This window comes from Hyaena hyaena, unplaced genomic scaffold (genome assembly GCF_003009895.1).
Source record: "Hyaena hyaena isolate Hyena2069 unplaced genomic scaffold, ASM300989v1 scaffold_108, whole genome shotgun sequence".
Lineage (NCBI taxonomy): Eukaryota > Metazoa > Chordata > Mammalia > Carnivora > Hyaenidae > Hyaena > Hyaena hyaena.
Window position 1 is genome coordinate 1227564 of NW_024080741.1, and position 16499 is coordinate 1244062.

The 16499-nt window shown below is 35.5% G+C and overlaps 1 protein-coding gene across 7 annotated transcripts in view; it reads right to left on the minus strand.

The window, feature by feature from the left end:
• The window catches only part of ERC1 (ELKS/RAB6-interacting/CAST family member 1), a 485892-nt gene that overhangs the window by 265358 nt on the left and 204035 nt on the right, over window positions 1-16499 (minus strand). For all 7 annotated transcript variants that reach the window (XM_039236306.1, XM_039236310.1, XM_039236309.1 and 4 more), the window contains one exon: window positions 10976-11111. In XM_039236306.1, the coding sequence (XP_039092237.1) occupies window positions 10976-11111 (136 nt within the window). The remainder of the gene's footprint in view (window positions 1-10975; window positions 11112-16499) is intronic.

The window sequence follows — 16499 nt, forward strand, 5'->3', positions numbered from 1 at the left end:
GAGGAGATGCATTTCATTAAAGAAATGGAAATATATACATATACAATGGTGTTTATTTATTTATTTCGAGGGGGGAGGGGCAGAGACAGAATCCCAAGCAGGCTCTGCACTGACAGCATGCACCCCTACACAAATTTTACAGAACATATAGTACAAATATCCCATGTAGATGAGCCAAGTTCTTTTCTTAGAAATTCTGGTAGCTGAGTATCAAAAACTTGAGAAAGGACAGAGGGTTAGCCTAATCTTAGTACATGTCTCCTCTGATCAATCATGCTTATAAAGGGGTGCCAAGGTAGTCAACTGAGTGACTGACTCTTGACTATGGCTCATGTCACAATCTTGTAGTTCATGAGATCAAATCCAAATCCCACATTGGGCTCTGTGCAGATTCTCTTTCTCTCTCTCTCTCTCTCTTTGTCCTTCCTCTGCTTACGTGCATGTTCTCTCTCTCTCAAAAAAAGATTAAAAATATAATGATTATTTAAAAAACAAGCATAAGGGGCACCTGGGTGGCTCAGTCAGTTAAGCATCGGACTTCGGCTCTGGTCATGATCTCGCAGTTCCTGGGTTTGAGCCCCACGTCGGGCTCTGTGCTGACAGCTGGCTCGGAGCCTGAAGTCTGCTTCAGATTCTGTGTCTCCCTCTCTCTCTGACCCTCCCCTGCTCACACTGTCATTCTCTCTCTCGCTCTCTCAGAAATAAATAAAAAACATTTAAAAATTAAAAAAAAAAAAAAAAAAAAAAAGAACTGAACTTTGGCCAGAGAGAAAAATATCTGTAGTGTCCACTTTAACCACTGTAGAGTTCCTTAATAATTTTATGAATTGTTTTGTTTTATAAATGGTAAAAAGCAGCATAGTCTGGGCTAAAACCTTTAAAAAACTGCACACCTGCCAACAGGAATTTTGAGTAGGTGCTTCACCAACAGGAAAGCCAAATTTTCAAGTTAATTCCAGCAACTATGTACAAGTTGTAAAAATGGATGCTAATTTGTATATACTTTTCCAGCGTGATCCTAAGTCCATTTAATATTTCTTGAGAACGCCATAAAAACCCACCTAAGCCCATATTCTAGACAGAAAAAGACCTATTTTGCCAAGGAAAAAAATTAAAGAGGAAGAAATTAAAGAGGATTAAATCTTTTAAATAGGTTGAGGAGAATATTTGTTGAGAAACCAGAATTGATTTTTATAGAACATCATTAATATATTACAGGTACCTAATATATTAGGTGACACATCACTAGAAACACATACTGTTTCTAGGAAGATATCAGACCATCTTAATTTTTTTAAAGGTTTTCTTAAATAATTACCTCCACAGCCAATGTGAAAACCAAAGATAAGTAGTCTTCATTTCAGAAAGGAAAAACATCTCTTAACAAAATGAAAGAATGTTTGTTTTTGATAGAGCAAATCCAATCAAATTTTAAAGAAAAAACACAAATGTTTCACTGATGCTTCTAAAAATAGAATATGTCTAAATATATGTAAAGTTTTCCGATCACTATTTCTATTGTCTTCACTTTCTTTGAACTTTATTCTTAATAATCGTTGGTCTCAGGAGAGCTGACTCACAAGAGCCAGTGTTCTTTCAGCCGTCCCATTAATCTCTGGACAGTGCCCTCTCTCAAGGTTAAATTCAAATACTTATCTTTGTTATAAATAAAAACAAAGCACCAAACCACAATTGATATGAGCTTCATGCCTAATGCCCTTCAGCCTACTTTGTCTTATTATTGGAATATGACTAAAACTTGTAGTTTTGTCAAAAGACAAAGTGAGTGTTACTGCTTAAGGAATAAAAATATATAAGGTAAATATTCTCAAATAACTGAAGATGACATTTCCTTTATTGAAATAGTTGAAGTCCTGGGGCGCCTGGATGGCTCAGCTGGTTGGGCGGCTGACTTCAGCTCAAGTCACAATCTTGTGGTTCGTGGGTTCAAGCCCCATGTCAGGCTCTTTGCTGATAGCTCAGAGTCTGGAGCCTGCTTCAGATGCTGTGTCACCCTCTCTGACCTCCCTCACTCTGTTTCCCTCTCTCTCTCTCTCTCAAAAATAAACATTTTTTAAAAATGTATGTAAAGTCCTTAAAGAGTAATCTATGAAATTTTAAATACTAGAATTTTAAATGTTGTAGCATCATAAAATTTTTTATATTTCTAACTTACATTTTATTATTTATAACAATTACAGTTGCATTAGTGAATGGCTACCTATGTAAAACAATATTTAAGAAAGGCTGAAAAGATATGTTTAATACAGTCCTTAACCTAAGGGAGATATAAACTAGCACAGAGGGGAAAGTGACTAAATCATACCGATGCAATTATAATATATTAAAAAGTATAAAATGACAAAGTATAATTAAATAAATAGGCTGAGGAACAATGGATAAGACAATAACAAAACAGGGTAGAGATCATCAACAAAGATTAATTTTAAGACAGAATGTTTAGGTGGTAAAACTGGAAATCCAAAGGGAAAAGAATCTATATAAGAAAAAGATCATAGATTAGAAAATCAACAAACTATATTTAAGAAACATCAACACCACAGCTTCTCTAAAATACAGTAGCTATGCTAGGAAGTATCTCACCTAAATGAGGTTAGAAATGCTTAAAGGTTTGGTTGATGAGAGACTCCAAAGGCCAGGCTAAAATGCTTGTGAATGAGAGTTTGGACATTTGTCAATCCAACTGAAATCAATAAACACTTTTAGAAAGAACCAACTATGTACAGTGTACCACAACCTGATTCCCAAACTCAAATATATAGGGAAAACAACACACAAATTATTAGTATACAATATAAAGTAAGATAAAAGCTCTGAAATCAAAGCAGAAACAAAGTCTAATGGAATTACAAAAGGGGCCTGATTAATTCCAATTGTGAGGTTTTAGGCAGGCTTCACAAGGGAAAGAGCATTTGATCTGAACCTTATAAAGATGGGCAGCCTTTCAACAAAGAGATTTTCTAATTGCAACATCACCATCAGTCAAATCAGCTAAGATTATACTTTCATATAATGTTTATTTAGGAAGTCCTTATTGCTGGGATTTGCCTAATTTTGGTTTTTTATACAGCAGTTACTTATGAATCGCACTATAACATACCTTTTGACAGAACCAGCATATCACAGCACTCAGCACAGTCATGGTTCCATTACTATGATATACTTAGTCCCCACTCTGGAGACTGCCTTCTCTCTTACCTTCTATAAATGCCATATTCTCCTTTTTCTCTCCCATCTCAAGTGGTCTTCATTTTAGTTTCCTTTCAAACACCACCTTCTCCTACCCAACCCCATCTCTACCTACTGGGGATCCCAATGGCACCTCTAAGTCCAGGTTCTTCTGTTAATATTTTACGTCTGGATGATATGACTGATTCTTAAGGACTTCAATATGATTTTTAAACTCGAGTCCCCAAAATTAATTTACCATAATTTCTATTTACCTAATTGCTTAGTTTTATCATTATGTTACACTGTCTTCCCCATAAGGCAATAGGTTCCAGAAGGCTTGTAGGGAACATGTCTTTTCACTACTATATAATCAAGTCTAGCAACAGGCTTTTACATGTAGAAAGCATTTGGTAATTTTATACTGAATAAAAGACATCAAATACGTCTAAAGAAAATAAGTAAACATTAGGCCTGTTGTCTTGGAAGGATACAGACTAATCAAGGTACATCAACTCTAATAAAACAGCATATTTTCATATCATGGCTTTATGATTTAAGTCAAGTTTTCAGAACAATCACCTTGTTCAATAAAATTCTAAATTAGACTAAGGCTTTGAGATATCAAACAATATGGAGAACACAATAGTATCTGCTTTGCAAATTTAGAAACAGTATTTGAAAAAAGGTAAGGTATCTATCCTGTATCATTAAGCTTGGAGGTAAGATGTTTTTGAAATTCACAGCTCCCTTATTTCAAGGGAATGGGAACACACAGTGGGTAACTAAAAGTGCTGAGATGGGTGCCTGGGCGGTTCAGTCGGTTAAGCCCCTGACTTCCTCGCAGGTCATTATCTCATAGTTCTTGGGTTTGAGCCCCACATCAGGCTCTGTGCTGAGAGCTCAGGGCCTGGAGCCTGCTTTGGATTCTGTGTCTCCCTCTCTCTCTCTGCCCCTCCCATGCTCGTGCTCGGTCTCTCACTCTCTCTCTCTCAAAAATATATAAACATTAAAAAAAAAAGTGCTGAGAAAACAGAGTCAATGACAATTTTAAGTGTTTTATTCTAAACTAATTATAAACATACAGAGAAGCTGCAAAATTAGTACACAGTTCCCATATAATCTTCCACCCAGCCTCCTCTAATGTTAAGAGCTTATATAACCATAGTACAGTGATCAAAATTAGGAAATTCACATTGGTATAATACTCTTTACAAAACTAAAGAACTTCTTCTAATTTTGGGGTGCCTGTGTGGCTTACGGTTAAGCGTCCGACTTTCGCTTAGGTCATGATCTTGTATTTCGTGGGTTCAAGCCCTGCGTCGGGCTCTGTGCTGACTGCCAGCTCAGAGCCTGGAGCCTATTTCGGAGTCTGTATCTCCCTCTCTCTGACCCTCCCCTGCTCACGCTGTCTCTCTTTCTCTCCCCTAGAAATAAATAAAAATATTAAAAAAAAAAAAGAACTTCTTCTAATTTTAACAGTTTCCCCCAATGTCCTATATCTGTTCCAGGATTCAATCCAGGATCCCACATTTCATTTAGTTAACATTTCTTCTAAGTTCCCACCACTCCATCTACAATAGTGTTCAGTCTTTGTCTTTCACAATCTTGATCCTTTGAAGTGTACTGCATAGTTATTTTATAAAAATGTCCCAGAATTTGGATTTGTTTGGTATATTCTCATGACTGAAATAAAATTATACATTTTAAAGAAAGCGCACAGATGTGAGATTGTCTCCTTCTCAGTACATCATATCAAGGGGATCATGATGTCAATATGTGACTACTGCTAATGGTAACCCTTAATCATTCTGTTAAGGTGGTGTCTGCTAGGTCTGTTCACTGCAAAGTTAGTCTTCCCTTTATATCTAACAAACATCTCAGGGAATATATTTTGAGACTCTTATTCCTCAAATGTTCACCCACTAATTTTCACAACCATCACTGGATCTTGTCTGCAACAATTATTACAGAGGTGTTTGTTTCATGGTGATTTTTAAAAATCTATTTCAGGAGTGCCTGGGTGGCTAAGTCAGTTAAGGGTCCGACTTCAGCTCAGGTCATGATCTCACAGTTTGTGGGTTCGAGCCCCATGTTGGGCTCTGTGCTGACAGCTAGCTCAGAGCCTGGAGCCTGCTTCAATTCTGTGTCTCCCTCTCTCTGACCCTTCCATGGTCACGCTGTCTCTGTCTCTATCTCTGTCTCTGTCTCTCTCTCTCTCAGAAATAAATAAAACACTAAAAAAATTTTTTTTAAATAAGAAGAAATAAAAATCTATTTCCTTCTACACTTACTAATTAGAAATCTTCAGGAAAGAGCTGTCCTTACTCCCCTACTTACTTATGCGTTTGATTTTTATATCATTATGAGCTCATGAATACTTATTTCATTCTATGGATTAAATTAAAATATTATCATTATTTATCTTTTTACTCAAATTGTTTTAATGTGAGACATTAGGTGCTCCTTTAGGTTGGTTCCTATGTTCTTTCCACAAGCCTGCATTCTTTTGTTGAGCACTTTCCTATATTCTGGAACCATGAGGTTATCCAGGCTCACTGTGTATTTTTCTTGCCCCAACCCTGAATCAACCACTTCTCCAAGATGCCTTGGTTCATTTTACTGAAGAAAGGTGTATAGAAAACCGAATCTGGATGTCAGTTGTGCTTACTGCTAAGCCCTCTTAGTGGACAAATGTAGGAAATACAAGCATATATAACAGCCCCATGCATATATACATATCAATATTTCTATATTTATTTGCACATAAATTAAATACCATGAGTTCATACTAATATCTCTGATCCCAGTACAACACTACAGGGTTTATTTAAGCCTTCCCACTTTACTTATTTATAACTTCTCGCTTGAACAATGAAAAGTTCAGTCCTCATTATCTATATTTATTTGAATTCTATTATACATATCAAGTGCTTTCAGAATGGCTAGCCGAACCTTTGTGAGAAACACATTTATTACTAGATTACAACATGTATGTACAGTTCTTTGTCTTTAGTTTTCTAGCATTCAGTCCATGCAATGTCTTCCAAAACTACCTAGGTTAGTTCCTTTCTTTCCCAGCCCTTTGAGGGTGTTTGTATTATGTATTTATAAAATAGGTTTACCTATTAGTGTTTATATTCTCTTTTGGCTTCCCACATCTTGATTGCTTTTGTTTAGTTTTTAGAGTATGTAAAATATTCCTATAATTCGGAGAGTTAGAACTATATAAAGATATATGCTAAGAGAAGGTTCTCCTCAAACTTGCCATCCCAATCCTATTTCCTCCTTCTTTCCACTCTTCCCACCACTCCCATAGATAACTGGTCTCTTTAGTTTCTAGTTTACCCTTTCTGTTTTCTTTCATTAAGAAAAAAAAAATCAGATATAAATATATTTTCTTATACCAAGAGTAGCATACTATAGTCATTGTGCTCTGTCCCAACTTAACAGATGTCCATATCTGTTCATTAGAGATCTTCTTCATTTCTTTTTTCAAGCTGCCAACTCATCCATTTGTGGATGTACCATAGAAGACTCAAGTACTCTTCTACCTACAGGCAATCAGATTGTTTTGAATATTTCACAATTACCAACAATACCACAAATAACCTTTTATATAAATATTTTTATATTGCATGAGCTGTATCTTCAGATACAACAAGATGATGGATAGCCAGCTCAGTAAGTTAACTGCATACATATATCATAATTACAGCCTATATTAAAAAATTATGTTTTGAACTTTAATAATTTTTAGGAGTAAAAAGGGGCTTCTACAACCAAAAAATCTGAGACTAGTTAATATATATCACAATTTTAACATAAAAGTACAAACAATACAATGGAATGTCAACGTCCTAGCTTGAGAAAGGGCACTTATAACTACTGCCATGATAAACAATGGCAATGTTTACAGTCTGTGGGATTCCTAGGTTCTCTCCATTTTCAGGTATCATTTTCATTTCATATGTAAGGAATTTGTTTAATCTTTTTAGAACATGTTTAATGTGTTGAGCCAAGAACAATGAGTAAAGCAACAACTTATTTCCAAACTCACATTCTGCCAAAAAGAAATACTTTTAGTTCCGTCTGAATATTCAAAAAAGGAAAACTGGAAAGAAATGAAGTTATCTTTTCAAACACTTTTTTTTTTTAATTTTTTTCAATGTTTTATTTTATTTCTGAGAGAGAGAGACAGTGTGAGCAGGGGAGGGTCAGAGAGAGAGGGAGACACAGAATCTGAAGCAGGCTCCAGGCTCTGAGCTAGCTGCCAGCACAGAGTCCGACGTGGGGCTCGAACCCATGAACCGTGGGATCATGACCTGAGCCGAAGTCGGACGCCCAACCAACTGAGCCACCCAGGTGCCCCTCTTTTCAAACACTTTCAAGGTAAAACAGGGAATTTTGAATTAAAAAAAAAAAAAAAACAGTACAGCAAGGACATCAAATGTGCAAATGCTACTACACTCAACTATCATGAATAACCTCACAGGTGATGGTCAACAAAAGTCACAGAAGAATAAATATGAGGACTCATTTATATAAAATATAAATATGTAAAACTAACCTACACTTTTTATTTAATATATACACAGGTTGCAAAGAAAAGCAAAGAACAATAAAAGCTAAAATAATAATTTCCTCTAGAGAAAGGGAGGAAAAAATGACCAGCAAGGAATACACATATGATTTCTGGGATGCCAGTAATCTTCTGATTTCTTGAGACGAACACTTTACATGTATTATTTACACTGCATGTATATGTGTGTTTTATGTATTTATCTTTCAGAATAAAGGTAAATTTAAAAAGTACTATCACTGCTTTGTGGCAAGCAGTAACTTCTACTGGGAAGAATGAAGACACCAATGAACTACCATAACTGGCAGTTACTGAATAACAGAAAGTGAAAATTAACCTTCTTGTCTTAAACCAGGCTTTAATCTTCACAAACAAAAGAAAACATACTATGTGTTTATTAACATCATCAGTAGAATTCAACTTTGGAAAGCAAGATGGCACCTGATAAAGATTAAATATTCATTATTCATCAAATTTGAAAACATTAAGTATAAAATATTTTAACATGATAAAGAATATACTATAATCCTAGCATTATTATGCCTATAACAGAAATACTAAAATAATTCCTTCCCTTTACATTTCTTATTTCACAAAAACATCAATAGATGAACCCAAATATATATGCAGACATTTAAAACACACAAAAGAATTTAGTTATTAAGAACTATTTTTTTTTTTTTAAATATTTTTATTTATTTCTAGGAGAGAGAGACAGCGTGAAGAGGGGAGGGTCAGAGAGAGAGGGAGACACAGACTCGGAAATAGGCTCCAGGCTCTGAGCTGGCAGTCAGCAAAGAGCCCGATGCGGGGCTCGAATCCATGAACCGCGAGATCATGACCTAAGCGAAAGTCGGACGCTTAACCGACTAAGCCACCCAGGCGCCCCATTAAGAACTATTTTTAATACAAGTCCCAAATCAATTGCTTTTCTACTATTACAGTCCCATGAATTCTGATTAGCCATTTCTCCAAGATCACTAGCTTTTTTTAGTGGAGATTCATATTTAGAGATTACAATCTGGGTGCTGGGGATATTGACTACCACTGGTTGTCATTTGCAACAACATGGTTAAGAAGTGAATGGCAGAGTTAGATAGTAAAGGAGCTGAGATTACATGCAAAATATCCTAATTGTAACCCTATGCTCTTTTCACTATATTTGAATAAACTACATCCATGTGTATCTTGCATATAGTCATGAGCTATCATTTATCATTACTTTCATATCTATCACTTACTGAGACACCTTGGAAAAGTCATTCATCCACTCAAACTAGTTTTCTATGTAATATATAAAAGAAACAATCTGATATACTTATTTCTCATATCATACAAAGAGGAAACAGGAGATTACATGTGAAGGCTCTTTTGATAATAACATAAAACTGACAAAAGATTAAAAAGACATCTTTCAGTTTACACAGACAGACCAGTAGCAGAAAACATTAAAGGGGCAGAGGACAGAAGACAAATGAAAAAAGTAAGGAGGTAACATAAATAAAGGGCCTGTCTCATAAACTAAATATTTTCGGTAATTAAAAATAATGTGACACTAGTTCAACAAAGAAGGTTGGATGAAATCTTAGAAATGGCCTAATTGCTCAATAATTTCATAAAATATAAAGATGCTAAGTCCAACTTGTGAGCAATGAAATAATTCTGTATCAATGATCAGTGAAATTGTTAAGCAATGAAGAAAAATAAGACCCTCACCACACAAAATACTCTAAAATAATTTAAATTAAGAAGTAAAGGTAAAAAATCAAAGTCCAGAGTAACTCAAAAATATTTATAGGTAAATATTTATATGTTCTCAAAACAGGGATAAATGAACCAAAAAAATTCTTGGGGAAAAGGTCAACATGGAAGAGAGATAACATTTGATTTACTTTAACAAATGAAAATTTAAGACATGAATAAATACTTAGCTTCACCGGTAATCAGAGATATATAAATTTTTAAAAAGCTAAATATTTTCCATCCATCAGATTGGCACTTTAAAAAAAGGGAGAAAGAAGAGAAAATTGATAGTATCAACTGTTGTTGGGAAGTGTGAGGGAAAACTGGTACACTTCTATCAAAAGGTGCTGCATTTGAGAAGATGTGCATTATTTCTATAAGTGTATTATAAAATTTATGTAAAAGAGGAATGAAAAAAGAAATTAAAAGGTCAGATTTTTATGTCTGGAATGGATCTGTTGTGAAGTCTAAAAATGTCTTCAATAGTAGTAATTCTTCCAAATCTCTCCAGTAAAGATTTTATGATAATGCAATTGTAACATAAATACTCTCTCATACCAAACTAAAAGTTGCAACAAAAGAAAAACAAAGTGGCAGCGGCTTAGTAGTCTTAGCAGATATTCTTCTCTAAAATTTAAACTTCATTCTGACAGGCTACAGATCCAGAAAGTCTCAGGTAAAATCATGGCTGAGCCACTTATGGAGTTGTGTGCATTCAGGTAAATAATTCAATTTCTCGGAGTTGTTTCCTTACCTGTAAAATGTGCACAAAACCACCTGCCCCACAAGATCAATGTAAACTTAGAAATAATGAATGACCAAAGGCCTGGGTTCAAGTACTGGGCACATAACAGGAACTTACCATATCGTCACTAGTACTGTTAAGGAGTCTAGTCATACCTAATTTTTGAAAAATTAGGTTTACACAGCAATTATTACTCCACTGAAGTGAAAAAGCATAGTTTATACATGTTGTATGACTGAAATATGCTCTCTAAATTGAATTTTTAAAAAGGAGGGAAAGAAGGAGGGAAAGAAAGAGGGAAAGGAAAAGGCAGAGGGAATAAAGATAAAAGAATAAAAAAACAGAATGAAGTTAAACAGACGTTAACCAAGATAAGCAATACACTTTAATGAAGGAAAATGGCAAACAGTAATACTGACCACCCTGAAGCTTAAGAGAACCCACTCATTAAACTGACATTGAACTTACCAATTAAATGCGATCAACTTGAAGATGAATTTTCTCCTATGCTGGGGTGTCCTCACAAAGCTGTGGAATAAAACTTGCCTTTTCTACTTAAAGCCATTCCTTTATTGCTAAACAGTTGGTCTCAGAGGAAGGCAGCAAGCAGGGTTAGAAAGAGAAAAAAGAGGAGGATAAAGATGAAGAGAAAAACAACATGCAATCATGGATCAATCTCTTCACCCGATCCTTTCAGACTCGCCTCGGGTTCTAACCTGTAGCTGTTGGGAGCTATCATTGAGATTGTCCTCCCTTCGTCGCGCCTCCTCAAGCATCTGCGCACTCTTCTTCTTTTCCACCTGTTCCTTGTGCTTCAGATTTGCTACCTTCTTATTCTGGTCTTTCACTTGCCTATTGATAAGGGGGGAAGAGAAACCAAGCTTTTCATATATATGTGTAAAAAAGAATTACCTACCAATATATACCACTGATGCCAAAGAACAGCTAAAAACCAACAAAGAATTTTTGCTGCAAAATTTCTCTAACAATTCAAAATTTTTCCTACTGAAACATTGTTCAAGCATGTACTTTATGAAGACAAAATTATAAAACAAAAGAAAGACATGGGATAGTCTGAAATAGAAGAAACCAATTCAGAGATTTATGTTGGAAACAGGGAAAGTCTACTGACATCACTGTTATGAAATACTTTCTTTTTTATTTGCATACCTATTACTAGTTTTTGATTTGTGATTAACATTAGGTTTCTATATAACATCTTATGCATATACCAGCCTATAGTTAAGTTGATGGTCACTTAAACTTGAACCCATTCTTTACTGATAGAGAATTTAAAATAATGGTCAAGAAGATATGCACTGGACTTGAGACAAGAGTGCAAGACCTCAGTGAGACCCTTAACAGAAGAGGTCGAAAACATAAAAAACCAGTCAGAGATAAACTCTGTAAATGAAATTAAAAATACACTGTGTAAAATAAATACACTAGACGAAGCAACAGACTGAATCAGTGTGAAGGACAGAGTAATGGAAAGCAATCAAGCTGAACAGGAGAAAGGGAAAAAAAAATAAATGCCAACAGACATAGGGAACTCATTGACACCACCAAGTGTAATAACACTGGTAATATAGGAATCTCAGAAGGAAGTGAGAGAGAAAAGAGGGTAGAAAATTTATTTGAAAAAATAATAGTTGAAAGCTTCCCTATATGGGGATGGAAACAGAAATCCACATCCAGGATTTGGATTCAAATCTGTAGGCACAGACAGCCCACAACAAAATCAACCCAAGGAGGTCCACACAAAGATACACCGTAATTAAACCGTGAGTAGTGATCGAGAATTTTAAAAGCAGCAAGAGAAAAGAAAACAGTCATATTCAAGGGGACCCATTAGGCTATCAGCCGATTTTTCAACAGAAACTTTGCAGGCTAGAAGGGAGTCGCATGGTTTATTCAAAGTACTAAAAGAAAAAACCCTGCAGCCAAGTATACTCTATCCAGAAAGGATGGCTCCCCCAAGCTGATTAATGCAACAAACAGCTGCTGGGTGTCAGTTGTGCATTTTCCCATGTGCTATCTCACCTCACTTCACCAGACATCTGTTAAGTGGGCACTGTATTATTTCTATTTTAAAAATGAGGGGATCCTGAGGGGCTCAGTCAGGTGTCTGACTCTTGATTTCAGCTCCGGACATGACTTCACAGTTCATGAGATTAAGCCCCACATCAGGCTCTGCACTAACAGCACAGAGCATGCTCAAGATTCACACTCTCCCCCTCTCTCTCTCTGCCCCTCCCCCAATCATGTGTGTGCACACTCTCTCCCTCAAAATAAATAAAAACATTTAACAAATAATAAAAATTAAAAATTCATTCAAAACCAAACAGTAAATTAGTGACACAGATGGTAAAATAAAAGGTCATTCTCTGATGGAGGTGCACACTACTAATAAGCTATGCTAAGGTCACATTTCAGATCTGTACTTTCTGCCATCTTGAATATCCACAGGAAAAATTAGCCACAGAGAATTAAAACAGTTACCAGTAAAAGGAATAAAAATGTAAATCATGTTTATATTTGATTCTCCTCACTACATAATTTTCTATACTAATATTTTATTTTATTAATCTAATATCAATTATATCCTAATGGGAAAAAACAGATTGGGACCTTTGCATTAGAAAAGACCAAAAAATGGAGCAAGATTTTCTTTTCATGAATCAAATTGCTCTTTCTCAAAATTAAACTCCTCATAACATTAGTTTACTGATACAAATATTTGCTGTTTTCAGAGAGAAAAAATTTTTCATGGTATATAAATTCTTTTCCCCTTGCATCTGTGGATTATTCCAGACGGTGCTAGCAACCACTAATACCTATAGCAGTAACCTGGTTATTTGGAGCATTATGACACATGGAGTCAGGAACCTAATTAAAATCACCTGTGTATTTTTTGGTTCGAGGGCCAACTTTACAGGCTCAACTGCTGATCCAATCAAAATCCACTGCACTCTTGAGCACTCTTTATCATTATTATTATCTGAGAATGAGTGATTTTATCCTGACTTTCCCCCCAAGCCACAGAACGAGGTCACAGTGCTTTGAGTGGTGTCTCAGAAAACAGAATAAAAAAATTCCATTGCCCCTATCCTATCCCAACAACCATTCCAAACCAACCTGTAGTATGCATTTAAAAATCAAACTTGTGGGGCGCCTGGGTGGCTCAGTCAGTTAAGCATCTGACTTTAGCTCAAGTCATGATCTCATAGTTCATGAGTTCAAGCCCTGCATCAGGCTCTGAGCTGTCAGCACAGAGCCTGAAGCCTGCTTTGGATTCTTTGTCTCCCTCTAGCTCTGCCCTCCCCCATCCTCCCTGTCTCTCTCAAAAAAAAAAAAAAAAAAAAAAGAGAAAAGAAAAGAAAAGAAAAGAAAAGAAAGAATGTTTGTGGTGCCTGGGTGACTCCATCAGTTAAGTGTCCAACTTCGGTTCTTCAGTTCAGGTCATGGTCTCACTGTTTGTGGGTTCAAGCCTCACATCGGGTTCTGTGCTGACAGCTCAAAGCCTGGAGCCTGTTTTGGATCCTGTCTCCCCTCCCCCCCACCTCTCTCATTTCAAAATAAATAAACTTAGAAAAATTTAAAAATGTTTATTTTAATCTTCAAAACATTGGTCATATGATTTTAATGATTATCTCCATCAACTCCAAAAAGACATGATAAAATACTAAGTAACAAATATAGAATACCAAGCTGAATACAAGCATGACTCTAAACATATATGTGTGAATAACACATAATTGAAAAAATTCTTAAAAAAGAAAAAACTTAGGATGTTTCTAATGTTTCTTTTAATTTTTTTCTGTAGTTTCTAAATTTTCTAAAATCAACAAAATATTTTTAAAAAACACTTCAAAATTATGGTTTTAAAAAATGAGATGTGGTTTTACCTCAAAATAGGATCTACATTTATATCAGACTAACAGAAAGTAGTTCCAGAATGGCATGTTTAAGTTTCCCTTATTTTTTTTTGTCTTTAATTTTCCACTTCCAACTCCATTTACTCTTCATATTTTCAATTTCTTTTCTTTAACTTAGTTTTCTGGCTATTAGCTTTACATTATCACTCTACAGACTAAAGGATAATTAAATATGAAAATAAAATGATTTTATTTACTCAGTCAGGCAACAAGAAAAGTATAGAAAAATTCTAAGAGGATTAAATCAATCTCTCTCCCATTGTCTCTCCTACCCCACCTCCTTGTATAATGTTTATATGCACACACAACACAAATGCACGGAAAGTTCTGAATTCACAAATTGACTAGAGTGGATGAATACACCCAACTTTCTTGCCTCATATCCTTCACAACACTATATCTTGGGGAAAGAACACAAACAACAGTATCATCAAAACATATGTTGTAAGTAAAATGAAAGATGTTACTTGAATGTATGTTTAGGAATAAATGTTCTAGAGACATAATAGAATCTGTGAAACATGAAATTACTTTCTCTCCACTTATAAATAGATCAATATGTAATTTGATTTAAATGTGAGTTGACAAGAAAACCCAAATATGTTAGTAAATCCATACCTTAAACAGAAAGAAAAGGATTTAAATGGCTTAGTATAGAAGTTTTTTTTTTAACTTAGACTGCTATTAAGCCTGAATTAATTAACTGGGGTTAAATTCAAAGTGAACTTACATCTTTTATTATTCTTAAAGCAGGAAAAGGAGAAAGGAGAGAGATTCATAAATGAAATAATCCTTTAAAATCTGATTCTCAATTGAAGAGTTCCCGGCTAGTATAATAAATAATAAAATGATGAATAACAGATTTAACTCTCCCCACTCCCACACAGATATGAATAGATTAATCTGTAAGAAAAGAGAAATGCAAAAATGAAAAAGAACACAGTTTGATCTTTACTGGTCTCTGTCACAAGAAGTTTTATAAGATGTGGTCCACCATCTTGTTATTCAAAGTATGATACATGAACACACATCATCAGCATCACTTGGGAGCTTGTTAAAAATATAGAATTCTCAGGTTCACACCAGATCTACTAAATCTGCCCCTGTTCACTTTGTTACTATTCCCTCAGCCTCTGTCTCTTAAAATCTAGACTCAAACTTAGGTAAACTCGTTAGGTCATAACTACTATTGCCCCCCCCCCCCAGCTCCTATACTCATTTTAACTAAATATATCTCATGACATGTTAATTTGTTCCTCATATTAGTGTAATCCACATGTGTATCTCATTATACCTATGAAAATGCCTTCCTAGGGGTGCTGGCTCAGTCAGTGGAGAATGTGACTCTTGATCTTGTGGTTATAAACTCCAGACCCACACTGGGTACAGAGATTACTTAAAAATAAAACACCTAAGGAAGAATGGAGGGAGGGAGGGAGGGAGGGAGGGAGGGAAGGAGGGAAGGAAGGAAGGAAGGAAGGAAGGAAGGAAGGAAGGAAGGAAGGAAGGAAGGAAGGAAGGAAGGAAGGAGAGAAAATGCCTTCCTAGAGTTCATGGTCCATGTTTGATATATTTTCATAATTGATAACTCATAACATAGTTCCTCCTTCTGTATAGATGTTCATTAAATATTTGTTGAACAAACACATAAAAAGGAAACTGCATCCCCTCTATTGCCCAATCTACCCAAAATATGACTCTGAGGGAAAATACAGTTTAACATTACAAAACAAGGTAAGCACTGAAAAATGAACACCTTCTTTATCTTTAAACACCTAAGAAAGTTTATTGGGAAAGGAGTAGTTCTTGTTCTCCTTCAAAACTTGCATTCTATTAAGAAAGCAGCAATACTTTTTTCAGAAACTACACTTCTAGTGGCTTTTTGCTTTGCCAAAAAGACAGATATATAATGCTAGTGTAATAGGTCACCCTACCATAAAATCTCCTATGCACATTTAAGAAAAAAAAACTAGAATGCTACTATTGTCAGGTTTAAGGAAATACTAAACATCAAACCTGATTCAGCCATTTGTGCGGTCATTGGAGAAAAGCAGTTTAAGCTAGGGGGGGAAAAAAGCTTAGATTTCTCCACAAAGATCTTCAGAGAAATAAATCTAGAGGAGGAGGAGGTGAAAGAAGAAATGGTCAAATCTCAGAGAATGCTGACCTTCAGGGATGTGGCCATAGAATCCTCTCAGGAGGAGTGGGGATTCCTCAACCATAGTCAGTGGGAACTGTATAGGGATGTGATGTTAGACAACTATGGACACCTCCTCTTTTTGGGTCTTGTGTCAAAGCCAGA